This window comes from Hippichthys cyanospilos, chromosome 5 (genome assembly GCF_059441005.1).
Source record: "Hippichthys cyanospilos isolate Australia breed blue-spotted pipefish chromosome 5, RoL_Hcya_1.0, whole genome shotgun sequence".
Lineage (NCBI taxonomy): Eukaryota > Metazoa > Chordata > Actinopteri > Syngnathiformes > Syngnathidae > Hippichthys > Hippichthys cyanospilos.
The window spans coordinates 7874205-7893153 of NC_142373.1; the positions used below are offsets into that span (position 1 = coordinate 7874205).

An 18949-nucleotide genomic window follows, 5' to 3' on the forward strand; every position below is an offset into this window, starting at 1 on the left:
CAGTTCCATCAAATGAGACAAAACGTTCATGCTAACAATCTCAAAAATAATAAGCATACGTCGTCCGGCAAAAATAATTCCATATGGTTCCATCCAGCCTTAAGATGGTTGCGGAGCATCTGGAGCCGATGCTCGAGGAGAAGACGCGGGCGCCAACCGTCGGTCTTGGTGCCGAGAACTTACCTTGGACGTGGAGACCGGCTTCGCACGCCACCGTTCCCCCCGAGTTCCTGGCGACGCACGAGTACTGTCCTTCGTGCTCCGGCGCCGCTCTGGAAATGCTCAACCGGCACACGTCTCCAACCCGAGACATCTTCAAGTCCTCCGACGGGACGAGTTCTCTGTCGTTCCGCAACCAGCTGACTTGCAAATCTGCGGCGGGAGGGGTGGGATACCATCAACACGCTGGATTCAATGAGCGCGCTACACTGCAGAAAATCTAGGCCACGGTATAGTATTGGTATGAAAACGCCGGGGCATTTCGTTCAGTCGGGACACCTTTTCCAGAGCTCTCCCTCAAACAGACCTGATTCAAACCATTGAGGTCGTTTTCAAGATCCCGCCGACGGGCTAATCATTTGAATCACGTGAGTTTGAGGGAGAGGGGAATGGAAAACGGGATTGGAGTTTGAGACCTGTGGCTCGGCCCTTAGGAGATACTCGGGGGTTGGATGTTTTGGGAGGCCCAATGAAATGACGCGTCACACTGGAGAAGCGCAAAGGTAGCTTGACTTTGTGCGGTGAAAAGACGGACTTGCTGCCTTTTTGGTTTTCTGGCATGTGGTGAATCACAATAAAGCCGGCGAGACGGGGCGTCGCTTTCGTCAAAAGCTTCCGTCGGTCTATTCCTCGTTTGTCCATTTGCTTCTCTTTCCAGCTTTCTTTCTACCCGCTTGCTACCCGCGCGCCATCTTACCTTCCCCGGAGACCACGCACTCCAGCTGGGCCGGGTGTCCCGCCGTCACCAAGGTGCCTCTCATGGGAGAAAGCAGCACCGGGGCAGAGGCTCGGGACGAGATTTCTTGGGGAACTGCGCCACAAGAAAAGCAGACGTGGGTTCCGGCGCTTGGTGCGGAAACAACCGCGGTTTGTATTCTGGCGGCTTTTGCCAGCGGGATGGCTACAAAGCCTGGCGCCAAGCCCTTCAACTCACGCCGACGCAATTCCGCGCTGCTGGCAAAGCACCATTTTCAGATTAGCGGGCAACTTTTTGGCCCAACGCCAGAAGGAAGCCAATGACGGAGGACAGGCGTGCCGAGACCCCTGTTGTATTCTTTAGGCATAGGAACGTAAGGGTCACTTCTCCATCGATCGTCAAGTGCCGACCGGTACGCGTCATCAAGTGAACCTTTCCGCTAAAGTAGACGTCGCGAGCTAATCGGAAGGCCGCGGGTCAGATCCGCGGGTGAGCTTCCTCCAGCGAGGCGGCGAAGGCCTGTTGGCTCCCCTCGTCGCTGAGCGAAAGGATGCGCGTGAGCCATCGCGAAAGGCTTTGAGCCCTAGATGGACCAAGGTCCCAACCGTCTCGCTCTGAAAGCCCCAATACCGAATCTGAGTCACAAGGACGGCGAACGCACCTTCCGCGCGGAGCGACGCCGAGCCGGTGGCCTCTCCGAAGTCATTATCCACCCGGCGGCTGTAAATGGCGGCGTCCTCCGGGAAAAGCTCCGGCGCGCTCTCGTCCGCGCGCTTACCCTCCACAAAGAGGTTCGCGGCGGTACGCGCCCGCCCCGCCACGAAGGCGTACTCGGCGCTGTCGTCGGAGTGAAGGTTTCTGATCGTCAGCGTGTGCGTTCGCTGATCGCAGACGGCCTGGCATCTATCGCTGGGGCGGATCTCCGCGCCGTTCTTCAGCCACTTGGAAGAGATTCCCTCGTGGTTGACCTTCACCTCAAAGGTGACCGTGTCCTTCTCCTGCGCGTGGATGTCCTGAAGCACGGCTGAGACGACGATGGCTGAAAAACACAAAAAAGGCTAAAGGAACGCGCCGGCACGGACAACATACGGTATCTCCCGCTGACGATTATGTCCAGCGGTTATCGAAAACGTGCCGAGGGTCGCCGGTGAAAGCGGGCCGCTTCCTCTCCAGCGCCGCGCGGAAAAAAACGGGGGGCTTCAGCGGAGGCCTTTGATGGTTTCGCATGCGTCGACTTGGTCTCCAAAATGGGGAAAGGTGCAAATGCTTTCAGAAAAGGCCACGCGTCAGCTACTTGGCCACATTCGCGGCTCGACGATCTCTACATCGCGACTGGCGCTCGTTTTGAGACTCCTCAACCGGTCTCGGCTATTTAATGGCGTTCCGCTCCAATTTTGTTTTCCGGCGTCTTTCTTCAACTTTGCCTTTGCCGCGAACGTTCCCCAACTTACGGCCGACGGTGAGCGCGGCGGACGCGCGGACGCCACCGCACACGAAGGTGTAGTCCGCCGCGTCGTCTGCGCCGGCGTCCACGATGGTCAGCTGGTGGACTTTGCCCCGCGTCGCCACGCGCAACTTGTCGCCGGTCTCGACCTCCGCGCCGTTTTTCAGCCAGGCGGACGGCACGTTGAAGTGGGAGACCTCGCATTCCAAAGTGGCCGACTGGGTCTCGGCCACCGCGACGCTCTCCGGGGGTTTGGTCACGCAAAGGGCTGCGGGGCGAAGGGCAAGTGTCAGCAACCCTAACCCAAACCCCGCCAACTGAACATCGTGACACATGCAGCGTTTTCCCGTCGCGCTTCCGACGTTTGCACCGGCCGGCGGAGCCGCGACATTTATCGAGGGCAGCCGACATTCTTCAAAGACGGCTGCCGGGTCAGCGGTTCCGGCTCGAAAGATTCGAGACTGTGTTTGAAATATTCTTGAGGGAAGGAATGCACCGCCGTCACCAGTCGCTCCTGCGATCCGGGTCTTTTTTTTGGTTCTTTTCAATTTCTTCCTGGAAGCCAGATTATATGAACGCCGCTCTGGGTAGGAGAGCTCTGCGGCATTTAAAGCAAAATGGACCAGGGAAGCAGTCCAAACCATCTTTCTCATTAATCGCGTTTTGTTCAGCAAACGGGACGCCGTTGATATATGCGCTATAGTAACAGGTGGAAGGAAAAGGACTTCATGGACGTGCCGCTCGATCCAAACTTGTTTGCGGGGCTTTCCGCTAGGCCAAGCTCGCAGAAGAATACGCCGATTTTCGGCGCCCCCCCTGCCCCTCCGGAAGAAACGTCAGCAAAATAAAGACAGCGCGTTTGTTTCGACCTTCCTGGGACGCGCTTTAAGAAAAGCGCCGGAGACGGCAAATGGGACTTTCCTGCCGTGAAACGTCCACGCCGACGACGGACGGGTTCGGGCTGGCAGAAGACCTCGATCGACCGCCGGCCGGCTCCCGGCACGTATTGGATGCGATTTTCGAATGCCGTGTTTCGTTGGAAGCCCCGCGGCTTGTAAAGGGGCTCGGTGGGCTAGCGAGCGTCAAATCATCAGACGGAGCGTTTTCAAAGGCGGGCCCCGGCGCCGCTTACACTCCACGCTCAGACGAGCGCCGCAGCGCAGATGGCCGACCAGCGCCGCGTAGTCCCCCTCTTTGCTGCCGTCCACGTCCCGGACCAGCAGCTTGTGCGTCCTCTTCTCCGAGGACATGGCGTAGCTCCCGTCGGCCTCCAGCTCCGCGTTGTTGAACAGCCACTTGACGGGAACCTCGTCCTCTGAGACGCCCAGCTCGAAAACGGCGGTGGCTCCCGGGAGCGCCGTCACGTCCTTGGGCTTCTTCAGGATCTTGATGGCTGCGGGGAACATCTGATGTCACCGCGAGGCCCGTTTTCACTCGCTCGATCGAACGTCGGCGGTAAACGCAAAGCTCCTTCCCGAGAGTCGGCGAGCCCTGCTGCAAAGCCCCGTCGGAGGGAAGGCGATAGCCGAACTCAGACGACCCTAACCTTTTTTTTGGATAGAGATGATGGAAATCGACCCCGAGCTTACAGGAGCGCCGCGAGACCGACCGGCGGTCGCTCGCAGCGATGGCGCGGACGCAGCCCTTTGATGGACCGTCGCCTGCTCGGCGAGGCTCAAATTCAGCTGAGATTGGCCAACTGTCGGCCTCTGTTGGATGATTCTATTTGCAATGCGACCGGATACAAGTGTAAAGAATAAAAGACTACCGGCGCTGCCCCCTTTTGGGGTGGATCTGCCAATCCGATGCCAAGGATTTCAATACCGTACATTCTTCGGATTTGCAAGTTTTTGTCTGTCATTTTCAAACTAACACAAAGACAATCAAGATAATTCGGTTCGATTCCCGTACGCCGAGTTTTTTGTCACCTTCTTGAGCTCTGCTCAATATAGGTTCCACTTTCCCAAATCCCGATTGGGATGTCCGGTCAGGAAAGATGGCGAGACAAAAAAAACAGCTCTCAAAGGGACGGCCTGGCGAGGCTCGCAGAGCGCGTCGCCTTTCGCGGGCCGTGACCCGTCGCCCTACATGCGACCGTCACGTCTCAAATGCGGACAGCGTGCCGAGCGCTTACTTTCAACGTTCAACCTGCCGCTGGCCGACAGTTTCCCCAACTTGAAGGTGTAAACCGACTCGTCCTGTGCGCCGCAGTTGTTGATCTTCAGGGTGTGCACGGTACCGCTGGCGCTGATCTGGTATTTGTCGCCGGGTTTGATCTCCACTCCGTTCTTGATCCACTGTGCGCCCTTCACGTTATCGTGAGTCAGCTCCAGACTGAACACTGCGTCTTGTGTCTGGACCACGTTCAAGTTCTTCAAAGTCTTCTTCACCTTCACGGCTGTGGAAGCAATGGAGAGGTTTAGCCCCGGCACCAGGGCTGAACTGGCCTAGAGGCTACACCGGACCGGACTTTGGTGTTCGGGGCCGAAGAAAACCTTGGAGAAACGGACCAAACCTAAACGTTTATGGCCAAAGCGATCCTTCGGAATTCGCCCTGAAATCCACCGAGAGTGAGTTGAGCTGAGAGTGAGTGGGTGGGAGGATGGATGGATGGATGGATGGGTGGATGGGCGGATGGATGGATGGGTGGATGGATGCGTATTTTTCTCAGGGGTGTTCAGCCCTCCTATAAAAGACCGGTAAGCTACGCAATGCCCGGGGCGTAACGACCGCGTTCGTTTCGACTCAAAGCGCTCGTCGTTCTTTTGATTCAGCGCCCCGCCCGCTCGACCGGGGTCGGAGTTACCTTCGACTTTGAGATGGGCCGAGGTCTTGGAGCTGGCGATCTGGTAGGCGTACTCGCCGACGTCGCCGGCTTTGGTGATGAGGATGAGCAGGCGCCTGATGCAGCCGTCCGCCTGGCTCAGGACGTTGTCGTTGAAGTCTAGGGGCTGGCCGTCTTTCAGCCAGGTGCCTTCCGCGGACGGGTTGGCGACCTCGCACGCGAGCTCGGCCATCTGGGAGTCGGCCACCACCAAGTCCCGGAGGGGGTTCTTGATAGCGCCGCCTGGCGGCAGGGGATTACGGGGATCAGCTCCGCCCGCCGCAAGGGGCGCTGCCTGGCGCCGGCCAGCAAAGCCGGCGCGTCAGTCATACCCGAGACGGTGAGCGAGGCGGCGCACGTCTTCTCGCCGGCGGCAAAGGCGTACTCGCCCTCTTCGTCCTTCATAGCATTGAGGACCGTCAGAGTGTGCGACGTGTTCTTGGACTCCATCTTGTATTTGCCTCCCGATTTGAGCGGCTGCCTCTTGAAAGTCCAGAAAGCGTCGATGCCGGGGTGAGACACTTCCACTTGAAAAAGCACGTTCTCCGACTCCGCGCACGTCTTGTCTTTCATTGGGACCGTGATTTGGACGGCTGCGCACATGGAAAAGAGTCGGAGTTGACTATTAAACTACTACTAAAACAACCGCGGAGAGCGCTCCCCATCTACGTTGACATTTTTGGAATGCAATTTTTATTGGCTCAAGGTGATGCCATAACGGACACTTTAGCGAGTGTGTCTGAAAACGCCTCTACACCCTTTAGGAGGCACGCGGGGGTGGGGGGGCGATTGCCGATGACGCGGTCTGCATTGTGGTTGTCGCTCCCAGGTGGGTCATCACAACACCGCCGGTGCCTCGACGCCTGAGCGAACGTCAATGCGGCCTGGACCGGCACAGGCTTCTTTGTGCGACTTACTCTGCACGAACAATCTGCAGCTGGTGTCGGCTCGGCCGACCACCATCCTGTAGTGACCTTGGTCGGAGGCGAAGGTTCTGGTGAAGACCAGGCGCTGTTTGGCTCCCTTGGCCACCATCTGGAGCCGCTCGCCCGGCGTCACGGGTTCGTCGTCGCGGTACCACTTGACCGAGCTGACGTCCTGAGCCGAGATTTTGGCCTCCAGCACGGTCTTGGTGCCTTCAACTGCGTCGGTGTCCTTCAGCGGGATCAGGATGCCGATCGCTGTCGATAGTCATCGTTGGTGCGTTGCGTGGCGTAGCGTGTGAAGAACTACGGCGACTTGGGAATCGTGTAGCGGGTTACTTACTGCGGACGTGTAGCTTCGCAGCGGTGGAGATCCCCTGAGCGGGAACCGCAAAGGAGTAAACACCGGAGTCGCCCGTCTCGGTGTCCTCAATCAGGAGCTTGTGGATCTGTTTGTCGATCACCATGTGCACCCGGTCCGAGGCGGTTACGGCTTGTCCGTCCTTCGTCCAGGCGCCTTCGACGTTGCCCTGAGAGAACTTGACCTCCATCTGAGCGACGTCGCCCTCGCAGACGCTCAGATCCCCCAGAGGCTGGATCAGCGTCACCGGGCGGACTGAAACGGGGAACGTGCGGCGGCCGCTCTCAGTTTCTGCCAACGTTATTTACCAAGGTGCTCCAACTAGGGATGCCGGCGCAACGCGGACACACTCGAGGATACACGGTGCTGCGTGCGATTGCCGAAGACCCTGAAGCTGACCTAAAATATTGTAGGAACGGTTAAAAATCGGAGAAAGGGATGACTTGAAAAAACACTAAGCGTCAAGTACTCCACAAGAGTTGCCAAGTAGTCCCTCATGAGCTGAATACTTGGAAGTTGTTTGGGATCAGTCAAGACAGTGAGGAGGAGATCAACGTGGCTAATATCCCAGTTTGGAGCGGCTAAAGTGGGGAATTTGGGCATTGTGGAAAACGGCGCCTAACCTTGGACCATTTGAACCAGCGGAAGAATGTGAGAGGAGCAGAAGGCCGAGAAAAGTGGGGAAGAACATTCCAACTTGGGTTTGTCGGCGGCAAAAGCGCGAAGCGCCGAGAGGAAAAGACGAAAGCGCGGAAGCGATGGTCGGACGTGTCGCAGACTCACATTTCATCTTGAGGGAAGCGTGGGTCTTCAAGTGGCCCACCGCAAAAGAATATTGTCCCTGGTCGGCCTTGGTGACGTCCTTGACGGAGAGGCTGTGTCTGCCGCGCCGCGACGCGATGATGTGCTTGCTGCTCGGGGACAGCCGCTCATCTCCAAAGAACCAGGCGCCCTCCGCATCCTCGCGGGAAACCTCGCACTCGAAAACTCCCGAGTAGGACTCCGGCACCTCGGCGCTCTCCAGGCCTTTCAGGATTTCCAGCGGGGCTCCTATCGGCCCCGCATAATACTATCAGGACAAGACGCCGGCGCACGCGTCGCCTTTGACGAGATGTTTGATAGCAACCTTTCACATTCGCGCGCTCACTTGTCCCAGGTCCCAGATCTAGCCCGCCCTGCCCCATCAGGGTGACCCACCTTCAACGTTGAGCTTGGCGTCGGTTCTGACAAGCTCGTCGTCGACGACCACGCAGGAATATTCGGCGTCGTCTTTCATGTCCAGCATGAGCACAGACAGGAAGTGAACTTTCCTGTCTGAGTGCATCCTGTACTTGTCTCCAGAGAAAATCTCCGCGTTATTCTTCAACCATTTGACCTTGACGAAGGGCTCGTTGGTTTCGCACTCAAACGTGGCCATCGTGTCTTTCTCCTTAGCGTTGATGTCATCCAACTTCTGCGTGAAGTTGATGACTTGTTTCGCTGCAGCAGGCAAAAACACAAAACACGTTGCGGTTTGAGTACATGCAACTGGGCGGGAGCTGACCTGATGTCTTTTAGGTCTGGCGGGAGGGCGGGCGCGGAAACCGTGACTGCGCCCACTGTGCCGAGAAGCGGGCGGGATTAGTCCAAATGGGAGGCGGTGGGGAGGATGCGCCTCTTCCGCAATCCGTTATCCGCACCGCTTGTTCTCGTGAGGGCCGCGGGGGCGCCGGAGCTCGTCCCGGCCGTTTTGACATCGGGCGGGGTTAGGGTTAGAGTTAGATCGCGGGGCTAGCTCAGGCGTAAGAGCTTGGTTTACCGATGGCTCTCGACGACCAAAACTACTTTAGGGTAGCCCGGTGCAGTTTGGAGCACACCTGAGTAAGCCGGGCCACCGGGCCTCAGGCAACTCCGCGCGGGTCACGGCGTGGAAAGACCCTGGATTTACCTTGCACAAGCAGGAAGGCGTGACCGGAGGTCTCGCCGGCAGAGTTGACCGCCTTGACCATGATGCTGGCAGAGTCCTCGGCTCGGACGTCTCTGATCACCAGTTCGCACACGTGGTCTTCAGGCCAGAACCAGTAAAGCCTCTCCGTCTTCTCCAGTTGAACGCCGTTCTTGAACCACTGGCATTCAGGTTCCGGCCTACCGATGACCCGCACTCGGAACTTGACGTCGTCCCCTCGCGCCACCGTCTGACTGGAGATGCGCTCCAGGATTTTGGGGGCCTCCATGCTGCCCGAGAGCTTGACCCTTTCCGGTTTGAGCGGTTTGGCAGTGACCCTGCCCCGCTCCTGCTCCTTCGCCTTCTCTTCCTCCTCCTTCTCCTTGGCTCGATGGAGGAGGTCATCCTTCGTCTTCCTCAAAAGATCCTCGTAGGATTCGTCCCTCTTACGAGACTTGAGTTCCACGGCGGTGATGGACTCGTAATAGCCCTCTTCCGTCCTGCGCTTGAACTTGCTCCTCAACTCCTCCGATTCCTCACTGGCTTTTTCGTGGACGATCCTCTGAGCTTTCTTGAGCTTGATGATCTCTTTCTGCTGACTGTCGTCCGATGCTCGCTCCACCTTCACCACCTCAAACGGCGTTCTTCCAGCTTCCGGCGTAGTCTCGGCCGCTTTGGGCTCGGGAACCCGGCGGAGATGCGTTCTGAAGTCTTCCCTCTGTCGGATCTCCAGCTTAACCGCGTGCTCGGTAGAGCCGAGGTTGTTGTCCGCAACCAGCTTGACCTCGCCCGAATCGTAAGATTTGACGTCCACGATCTCCAGGTAGTAGATCCCGTCGTAACGGAGTCTGTAGCGCTTGCTCTTGCGGATGAGTTGCCCGTTGAGGTACCAGTTGACCTTGGGCGCGGGGTAGCCCGTCACCCTGCAGCGGAATCGGGCGACGTCGCCTTCCAGCACCCGGGTCGGCTCGGGAAGCAGGACGATTTCGGGTTTGCTCTTTTCCGTCCCCTCGTCGGCGCTCACCCCCGCCGGCGCGCCCTCGTGAGCCATGCGCTCCATCTCCTCGATCCTGTGCGCGCCGATCCTGCCCTCGGGCAGCTGGCTCTCCTCCACCAGGCCCTTCTCGTCCTTGACGATGAGGGTGGCCGAGTTCTGGTCCACCCCGAACTTGTTGGTGGCCCTGCAGGTGATGACGCCGCTGTCTCGCGCGTAGGCCACCTCGTAGTCCAGACTGCAGAAGCCGAATTCGTGGATCATGCGCAGCCGGTTGGCGGCCTCCAGGGGCTTGCTGTCGTGGAGCCACTCCACCACCATGGTGGGGTCGCCGATGGGGGTCAGCCTGCACTCGAAATGGGCGGGGCCGAACTTCTTCATCCGGACGGAGGTCAGCTTCTTCTTGAACTGCGGCTTCTGCTGCTTCTCCTTGTCGTAGAGGTCCCCTTCCTCCCACTGCTCTTGGCCGTAGCGGAGATGCAGGGGCTCCAGCTCCGGAGCGGCGATCTCTTTGGCCTTGTACGTTCCCTTTGGAATAATGAGCTTCCTCTCGGGCTGCGGTTCGACGTAGTCCATCTCCACATTGACTTTGCAGCGGGTGGTGTCTCTGCCGGCTTTGTTGATGGCCGTGGCCGTGTACCAGGCGCTGTCGGAACCCGACGCCGACGGGATCCGAAAGGTCGCTTCTCCCCGGGTGCCTTCAATCCTGGAACACAATCGTCACGTCAACGCCTTGCTGGCTTCTAATCGTTTGAAAGGCGCGGTAACCACGCCCTCCTCAGCGGTTCTCACATCTCGGGAGCTTATTCCGTTCGCACAGCGTTTGGCATCTTCGAGCGGGATGCGATTTCAGCGTCCTGCCGATATGTGCTTTTGGAACGCAAAACGCTCGAGCGTCCGACGTCTGAATAGTTTTCGCCCACCTCGATGCCCGAAGGCCCGAATTCCCGCCTTTTGCTTGACTTGAAAAGTCCCTCCGAGTTTGCAAACGTCGCGCGACGCGCGAGTATGTTTCGGTCGATGGAAAGCAGGTCAGCGATCCGGTTTCGGGGAGTAACATTACTTGATATGCGGATGCTTCTGAGGCGTGACGATGTCGCTGTTTTTGAGCCAGACGATGTCCGGCTGGGGGTTCCCGATGGCTCGGACCGCCAGTTCCACCAGGCTTCCTTGTTTGACGCTGATGTTCCTCAGCCTGTCTGTGAAGCGCGGACGAAGCAAAGCCTCTTTGGCTGCAAAAGAAAAGGGACAGAAAGTGAAGGGCGGGAGCGTCGGCAACACGGGCGACCGGACCGGGTCTCTTTACCATCCACGCTGAGCGTGACCGAGATGGATGAGCGTCCGGCCCTGTTCTGAGAAACCGCCGTCCACTCGCCCGAGTCGCGCGGCACGGCCGGGGTGACGATCAGGGACTGGGTGCCGTCCTCCTTAATCACAATCTTGTGGGTGTAGTCGCTGACCACTTGTTGTCCTGCGCACGCCGGGCGGAGTCAGAGAAACCGGACGACAAGTGCGCACGGGCAGCCCGTCGCGGCATTGCCGCTCACCGTTGTGGAACCAGTACGTCTCCGGCGCCGGTCTGCCAATCACCTTCAGGTCAAATCTGGCGGTCTGCCCTTCGGCGCATTTGCACGAGACGGGCTTCACCACGAAGACGGGCTTGTACAGCCTGTCCAGCTGAGCCTCGTCCGTCTCGTCCAGCCTTCGGGCCGGAGAGCGTCCGGGGGAGCGGCTGGGAGAGCGACCGGGGGAAGGGAGCGGCGAGCCGGGAGACGCCGACCTTTGCGACCGCAACGACAAAGGGGGGGAAGAGATTTCAAACGTATGGCGCTTCTTGTCGTCCCCGGATGTCCAAAGTGTGCGCGCAGCAAATACGTCACTAAAGCTGGAGGGAAATTTGCACGCTTGAGTACGCTCAATCCGCCGCTCTTGCTCACTCGTGCCGCAAATCTGGACAAAACTAAAATAAAGCTGTTGGGTTTATTCCTCCCATAAAAAGGTCCCTTTGTCCGTCTTTATGTGCACTTGGAATTCTGTAGGGATTTCGGCATTGACATTACGTATTAGTGTCGAAAGATTTGGAAAATCCGGAAAAATCCCTGCACGGAAGCGGCAACGCTAAGCCAGAGGAGCCCTCCATTGAAAATGCGCTGCGCCCTGAATAATGCCGACGGCGACCCCAGGCGGCTGACAGACGCATCAAGTTATCTGGTCTTTGTAGCGCATTCGACTCAATATCGGCTGAAAATCTCATCGAGTTATCTGGTCTTTGTAGCGCATCCGACTCAATATCGGCTGAAAATCTCATGGGATCCTTGCGTGGTCGGGCCAACGTTTCTTTGTATTTATAATAATCAAGTAGCTCAATACGAGATTTCAGTTTCGGGCTAAGGGTTAAAGACTGAGGGCGTGGTGACACCAAGCGGGGATTTCGATAGCAAGCTATCCTCTCGAATCGCGTGGCCGTGCGGCATGGGGAAGAGTCTTCCCAGTAAACACCCGCGAGCGGAAAACACGACAAACCCAGACGCACCGCGTCCCGGTCTCTGTCCCGGTCGGCCGCGGCGCGTACACGGGGGGCGACGCGCTTCCGGAAGGTTCCACGTAGAGCTTCCCGGAGCTGACGGCGTTGCCGTTCACGTTGCTGGCCAAGGCGCTGTACACGGCCTCATCCTCGGGCAGAACGGAGAGCAGTCGCAGGCAGGCGCGGCCGTCCCGAAGGACCTCGGCCCGGTAGCGTCCGCCGGCGTGTATGCGCAGTCCATCTTTGAACCAGGCGATCTGTCGAAAGCGCTTTCGGTCAGGTTCCCTGCGGGAACTCCGATCGGCGCGGCTCGCTTCCTTTTTGCTTCCCGCTCGAATCGTACATTTCGGCCTTACTCTCATCGGACAGAGAATTTCGTCCCGCCCGCCGGGCCGGCTCACCTTGGGCGGCGGCGCTCCCAGCATCCTGCAGTGGAAGGTGACGCCCATCCCCTCCGCCACGCGATAGTTTTTCACCAGCGTGTCAAAGGTGGGCGGCAGGGCCTCGCCCGACGCCGCGCTCGCCGCGGGCTCGCCGTCCTCCGCCAGCAGCTCTCCGTAAGTGATCCTCAGGATGCTCAGCTCTATCTCCTGCATGATGCGCTGCTCCACGATGGACAGCTGGAAATCCTGCACCAAGGAAGCCCGGAGAAAACTGTCGCCGCGGGACCAAAGTCGTCACGCGTCGTATCGTGGAGCGGAGTTACAGAAACCCGCTCGTTCAAGCGAGGAAACAGAAGCACCGAGTTTTACGCGAGTGCCCCGCCTCGGGGGAAGCGCAACCTGAAATCGGACGAGATCTACCGTCGCTATCCGTTCGAGAGCCGAGGGCCAAAGAATCGGATGGGTTCACGCCGGTTCGGCCGATCCCGTCGCGCCCGATCGGTCGAAGGGATCCGACGCGCATTCGAGTGGAAGCGCGTGGGCAAGACGCGGCCTGACAAGCGGAGGCGGCTACCTGCGCAGAGAGTACGGTGGCGGCGATCTTGTCCATTTGGCTGACGGCGGGGGCAACGTCTCCGACCAGGGGCTCCGGCACCGGCGCGTGCGCTTCTGTCTCCAAGGGCGCCTCCTGTTTCTGCACGCGGCCTTCATATTCTTCTGAAGGGGGACAGAGAAGTTGGACAGGCTTCACTTGCAAAGGCTCGAGCCAAGGACGCGTCCCGTCGCACGGAAGGTCCCCCGAGCGCCCCGAGCCCTTTGGCGCCGTCCCCGCCTCGGACAACAGCGAGACAAACGGCGAAACAAAGAGGTCTTCAAGAGGTCAAGAGGTCCCCTTAGAACCCGGGGGACGAACCTTCCTCCAGCAGTATGGCGGTAGCGGACGCCTCTCCCAGCCCGTTCCTGGCAAAGACGCAATATTCGCCGGCATCGTCGGCAAAGGTCATGGAGATGAGCAGGCTGCACACGCCGCTCTCCTTCTGGTAGGCGGCCTGGTATCTGCAAGACAGTTGCCTTCTGGTCACAGGCGCTGACGCCGCGGCTCACCGCTTAGTGTCAAGCCTCGCGTTTTTCTCGTCTGCGTCCGTGAAGGTCCGGGCTCGTTACAAATCGAGCGTATATGATGTTCTTGCTACCGAACGACATCAGGCAGCTGTTTGAGCAAAATTACGGTCATGTTCTTGGCGGCTCCATTTGAATTTGCGGAAGCGAAACTACCCTCTTCTGGCATTGGACTTGGCTTACCTGCGCCGCACAGGCGGCCCGTGGGCTTGTCCTAAAAAAAGAGCTTCCCTTCCCAACGAAAGGCATACATTTTTCTTGACTTCTCGCTATCGGAAAGAAAATACGCCACCGCTTCTCGCTGAGCTGGAACTAGCTTCCGACGTCACGGTTGCGTCGGTGTGAATTTGGGAATGGCTGCCGTACGGCGGTGCTTATGAACGTCTCTGGTCGCGAGTGAAAAATCAGGTTGGGTCGTTTTACAATCGGCGGTTTGCAGATCGGAGTTCAAACGGACAGATGACGAAAAGGAGCAGATATGCCGGAGGTCAAAACGAGGTTCTTCACAAGGCGTGACCGACCTGTATCCGTCGGTGAGCGGGACGCCGCCCTTTTTCCAGACCACGTGCGGTTTGGGGTTTCCCCCGACTTGACATTCAAACAGAACGCTTCCGCCCTCCACCAGCTTCTGGACGCCGGGACTCTTGACAAAGAACGGGGCCACGGCGCAGGACTCGGACTGGAGCGCGCTCTCCTCTGGCGGCGCTCTGCAAAAACGTTCACGCGCGGCTCAGCGGGACGCGGCGGACGCGGGGTACGGAGGAAGTCGGCGGCCGTCGACCCCACCCTTTCTCTTCGGGTTCCTCGGCGACGTCCTCTCGGCTCTCCGCGTCCTCGGACACTGAAAGTCCAAATAGCCGTGAGAACGGGATCGCGGCCGCGTTTCTTTCCCTTCTACGGAAGCATCGTGAGCGAGCGCGCCAGCGCAAGGTTTTTTTTGCAGTGAAGGGAAGAGCCCCTTTTGCCATCTCGCTCAAGAAGTACTGGGTCGGGGCAGTCTTCGGGAAAGACGGTCGGACCTACCTCGGACGAGCAGGTAGCAGGAAGTGCTGAGTGTTCCCGCCTGGTTTGTAGCGGTGCAGGTGAAGCGTCCGCTGTCCTCCGCGAAGGCCTCGCGGATCTGCAAGCGGGCGCGGCCGTCATCGCCGTAGCTGATCAGGAAGTCGGCCGAGCTCTCGATCTTGTAGTCCTCTCTGAACCACATGACCACGGGGGCGGGCCGCCCGCCGATCTGGCACTCCAGCGTCACGCACTCGCCTTCTGTCACGTTTGTGTTCTTCAACGCCTGAAAAAAGAAGCCTTCGCCGTGACGAAGCTTTCCGCGCCGAGCGCCGCAGACCGACGCGGGCCGGAGGCCTGGACTCACGGAAAGCAAGACGGGCGGGACCGCGCCCTCGCCCGGGGGAACGGCGGCACCTTCTTCTTCCGCCGCCTGGATAGGATGAGGTTTGTCAGACAAATCCACTCAACATTCAGATGTTCGAATCCTCCACAGATGAGCGGGCGACTGTGACCGGATGCGAACGCGGAGGCAGGTGGAAGAGGAGCGGGGTACGCCGAAGGTTTACCGGAGGCAACGCGTCGGACATCAGATGGCGCGCTTTCACATGCGCGTATTGGACGGACTTCCGCCGAATGCGGCCGGGCTGTTTATTGTTGACTTTGGACCCTTTTTCTTTTTGTTTCAAAAACAACCTTCGGCCGGATTCGCGACTTTCTCTCCGGCAGGTGGGGATCCGTTCCGTTCACTGCCGGAGCAGAGACTTGATCTCTGACCGTGTGCAAAGAGTCCGAACGGGTCCCCTTCTCCGCACGAGGAAGTGGAATGCCTCAATTTGGGGCTAGCGTGAGGCGAGGGGCCGAGCGGACGGTGACGCCTTGGCACAAGTCGCACGGCGGCGTTGAACAGAACGGCGCCGCGCGCTCCGGGGAGCCCCAAAGTCAGGACTGAAGAGGGGAAGCCTCGGTCCTAGCCGCGCACCGCTCCAAAACCGCTAGCGTCTTTTCAGGAAACGAGACCGACATGCGCGTTCACCTGCGTGACGCGGAGGAGTCGCCGCTCTTCCCGGTCCAGCTGGGCCACACCGCCACTGTAGTCGGCCTCGGTCAGGAAGCCCTCTTGCTTCCAGTCGGGAGGGACGTCTGAGTCGCCGCCCGTCCGGACGGCGCCCGCCGAGGACTTGGCGGCACTGTAAGCGAAAACGGCACTCGGATAAGTCCTGCTCGACCGCAAGCGCAGTTAACAGCAATTAAAGCAGCCAGGCAAGCCAGTAAACAGTAAACGAATACCTGGCGGGAGCGGACGCGGGCGCTTCCACGTGTCTGAAGGCCGAGGACAGCTGCCACTGCCCTGCCGCCACCGAGCGAGGGGGAGACAAGCCGGCGGCTTCCATCCCGGGCGCGCTTTTGTGGGCCAGGAGCTCCGTCAGCTCGCCGCCTTCCACTTGCATCTCCATGGTGGCCAGGGTCTGGAAAGTGGCTTCCGTCCTCTGGGGGGGGGGCGACGACACAATTAGCCGAAATGAGAAGAGGACCTCCAAGACTTGGACTGGCCTCAAATGATTGGTCGGCGTTCTGATTCGCCAAGGCGCCATTGGAAACGGAAAGACTGAAAGACGGCGAAAGACTTTGCGTACCTGCTCCGCTATGGCCTGATGACTCATCTGTGATCCGGAAAGGTGTGAACTGGAAATCAGGGTCTTGGTTTTCTTGGCCGGGACGACGTCCTCGCCTGCGTGAGCGCAAAACGGCCACGGGTTGAAATGTTAAGCCCGCGGCTCCCGCTTGGCGCTCCGAAATACTAAAGAGGCCAGAGTGGGTCTCTTTCAAGGCGGGAGGGAAATTTCTCACTGGATTTCAAATGTACTTCCTTATATCGACCTTCTCTGAACTCGGTTCCAATCAACAAAGTGCGCACCTGCGCTTTGTCATTGTACAGGCAAAAAGCAGAGGATGGTGAGAAACGCAATTTCGATGTCAATTTCACATGTGAAGAAATTGACAATAAACTTGACTTTGACTTTGATCTTTGCGTGACTTTTTGAAGGGCTCGCTGTTTGACAGCGACTGAACAGATGGCAAAATGCTACAAAGGACGACGATAGCTCCACGAAGACTTCTACTGGCTTCCCTTTCCTGAAATCTGACGTTCTCTGCCGCAATCTGCTCAAGTCCAACTAGCTTTTTGAAGAGTCGCGCCGTGCCGAAAGGTCCCACTGTTGCAGAAGATCGGGTTATGCTGACCTTGTGATGGTCAGAGCGCATTTTGCTTCAGCTTCAAATTTAGGCCTGATACCGTTAAGGTCTTCGGGGTAGCATACCTTTAAGCGCACGGAGCAAGCGCTAAGCTCCACCGACACGGCGGGCGCTCACCGCAAACCAGCAGCTCGGCAGTGGACGTGGCTCGGCCGGCGCTGTTGCCGGCCATCACCGAGTAGGTGCCCGAGTCCTCCGGGAAGGCCTCGGCGATCAGCAGGCTGTAGGCGTCGCCCTCCCGGACGAGGGTGAAGTCGGCCGAGCTCTGGATCTCGGCTCCCTCTCGGTAGAACGTGACCGCGGGCGGCGGGATGCCGGTGACTCGGACGCTGAGTCTCACCTGGCTGCCCTGCCGCACCGTCGAGCTCTGAAGCCTCTGAAGGAAGCTGGGAGGCGACGTCTCGGCTGCGCGGGGGCAACATACAAATTTCAGTCCTGGAGAGGCAGATGTCCGATCCGCACAGGTCTCACCGCTAGCCCTGCCATAGGCGGCTTTGAAAGCTCGCGTCTACCTGAGGTCTCCAGGGGAACGGCGAGGTAAAAACTAGCTGGAGTCCTAAGATGGAACGCCCGTTCGGCCAGAGGACTTACATACCGTCGGAGGTCTCGAAGACCACAAGGAGAAAAGACTATTCCGGACCTTGAGGCGACAGAGGAGCGGAGGGCTGACCGAGGTCCTGAGAGGGACGCTGACGAGATCGGAGGGTTAAGACCGCCTAATGTAGCGAAGGGACCGAGGAGTTAAAGGCTACCTGAGACGTGCGAGGGGAACATCCACTAGGTCGGTGGGTTTACTGAAGAGCGCCTCGGGTTTTGAGGACGGCCATCAAACAGTTCGGAGGACTTAAGACAACATTAGATCTTGAAGGAACAAGGTCCTTGCGAGTGACGTGGAGTAGGTCCGAAGACTCAAAGATCACCCGTGGCTTCGAAGTTAATTCAAGGGTACCTTAGGTGCCCAAGGGGAAGGGCGACTAGGTCGGAGGTGGCCCGAGAGCGCCCGAGTATTGAAAAGGATGAGGCCGGGGCCCGGACCGCTTCTCACCCGTAACGACGAGTTCGGCTGTGCTGGTGGCTTGTCCGGCTCCGTTGGTGGCCCGGATGGAGAACCTTCCGCTGTGCGCGGCGTTGACGGCGTCGATGCTCAGAACGGCGTGGCCTTCACCGAACGAGATCTGGACGCCGGGCAACGCGGCGGCAGACAGAACCTGGCCGTCGCGGAACCACGACACCTCGGGAACCGGAGTGCCTGGAGGGGCAAACGGGGAACGGGACTCACGCGAGGGGCCCCGTGATTCGAAAAGAAACATTCGAGGCTCGGTCGCCCGCCGGCGTGTAATACGCCCGGTGACCGTTCGCGGTCCCATCGGTGACTTGAGCTTTCGAAGCCCGTGCGGAAGACGTTTTGCGGTCGGTCGGTCGGTACTGACGGACCGCCGACATCTCGTTCTGTTTTTGCATCCCGACATTGCCGTCGACGGCCGCCGGCCTTGGCTTCGCTTCCCGTCCGACCGGAGCACGCTAACTTGATACCCAAAGTCCGACCGTAGCGGGAAAACTTACAATTGATGATATAGAATATACTTTGTCCATCTACCTTCTGAGGATGATGGCGCGATTGACACGAAGACTTTGGTTTGATTGTTCTTTTCTTGGAGCGCGTTTTGCGCCGGCGGAGGTGGGGCCATTTCGGCCGTGACGGAAGCGCCCTTTGGACGGACGAGCAAACATATGTCCCACGCGGAGCCCGTGGAGTCCGCCCGCGCAAAGGCCGATTCGTCGGAGCGAAGATGAAAGCTCCCTCGCCGGGATTTGGACCGAACCTTTGGCGGTTGGCTGCCAAGTGACGAAGCGCGCCTTATTTTCACTTTTTTTCCCCAAAAAAGTCCGGTCGGGGACATGTGCATGTTTGGAAAGGGTACAATTTGTTTTGCGGGCGCTACATTCGCAACGGTCCGGTATGGCGGCTGTTTAAGAGACCTCGAACGACTTCTGAAAAGTCTCGGGGGGTTTTGCTGGATCCCAGCGTACTGGGTGAACCTTCTCTTTCTTTTGCTTTGTTTTTGTCCAATCGGAAATGTCGTGCGACCTCGGAGGAAGTCGCGTTCGCGTCGGCCCGGGAGCGCTCGGGTCAAAGCGCGGAACGTTTGAGAAGCCCCCCCCCCCGGGCAGGGACGAGCCTTACCGCTGACTTGCGCCTGGAACGAGGCGGCACTACCCTCTAGTGCCACCACGCTCTGAAGCGGCTGCGTGAACGTGGGCGCCTGTGCGGACATCATCAT

At 58.8% G+C, this 18949-nt stretch overlaps 1 protein-coding gene across 1 annotated transcript in view; it reads right to left on the minus strand.

Annotated features, from left to right (window-relative positions):
• Positions 1-18949, minus strand: part of ttn.1 (titin, tandem duplicate 1) — a 125802-nt gene extending 106853 nt beyond the window's left edge. Inside the window, 30 exon segments of the mRNA XM_088414990.1 lie at positions 184-372; positions 917-1030; positions 1578-1955; positions 2368-2628; positions 3493-3753; positions 4495-4758; positions 5167-5427; positions 5517-5777; positions 6102-6365; positions 6451-6723; positions 7252-7518; positions 7666-7947; positions 8396-10092; positions 10450-10618; positions 10693-10857; positions 10934-11166; positions 11920-12167; positions 12312-12539; positions 12868-13010; positions 13207-13349; positions 13934-14106; positions 14171-14253; positions 14436-14697; positions 14779-14834; positions 15432-15601; positions 15702-15901; positions 16049-16143; positions 16785-17072; positions 17713-17916; positions 18853-18949. Coding sequence (XP_088271116.1) covers positions 184-372; positions 917-1030; positions 1578-1955; positions 2368-2628; positions 3493-3753; positions 4495-4758; positions 5167-5427; positions 5517-5777; positions 6102-6365; positions 6451-6723; positions 7252-7518; positions 7666-7947; positions 8396-10092; positions 10450-10618; positions 10693-10857; positions 10934-11166; positions 11920-12167; positions 12312-12539; positions 12868-13010; positions 13207-13349; positions 13934-14106; positions 14171-14253; positions 14436-14697; positions 14779-14834; positions 15432-15601; positions 15702-15901; positions 16049-16143; positions 16785-17072; positions 17713-17916; positions 18853-18949 — 7729 coding nt within the window.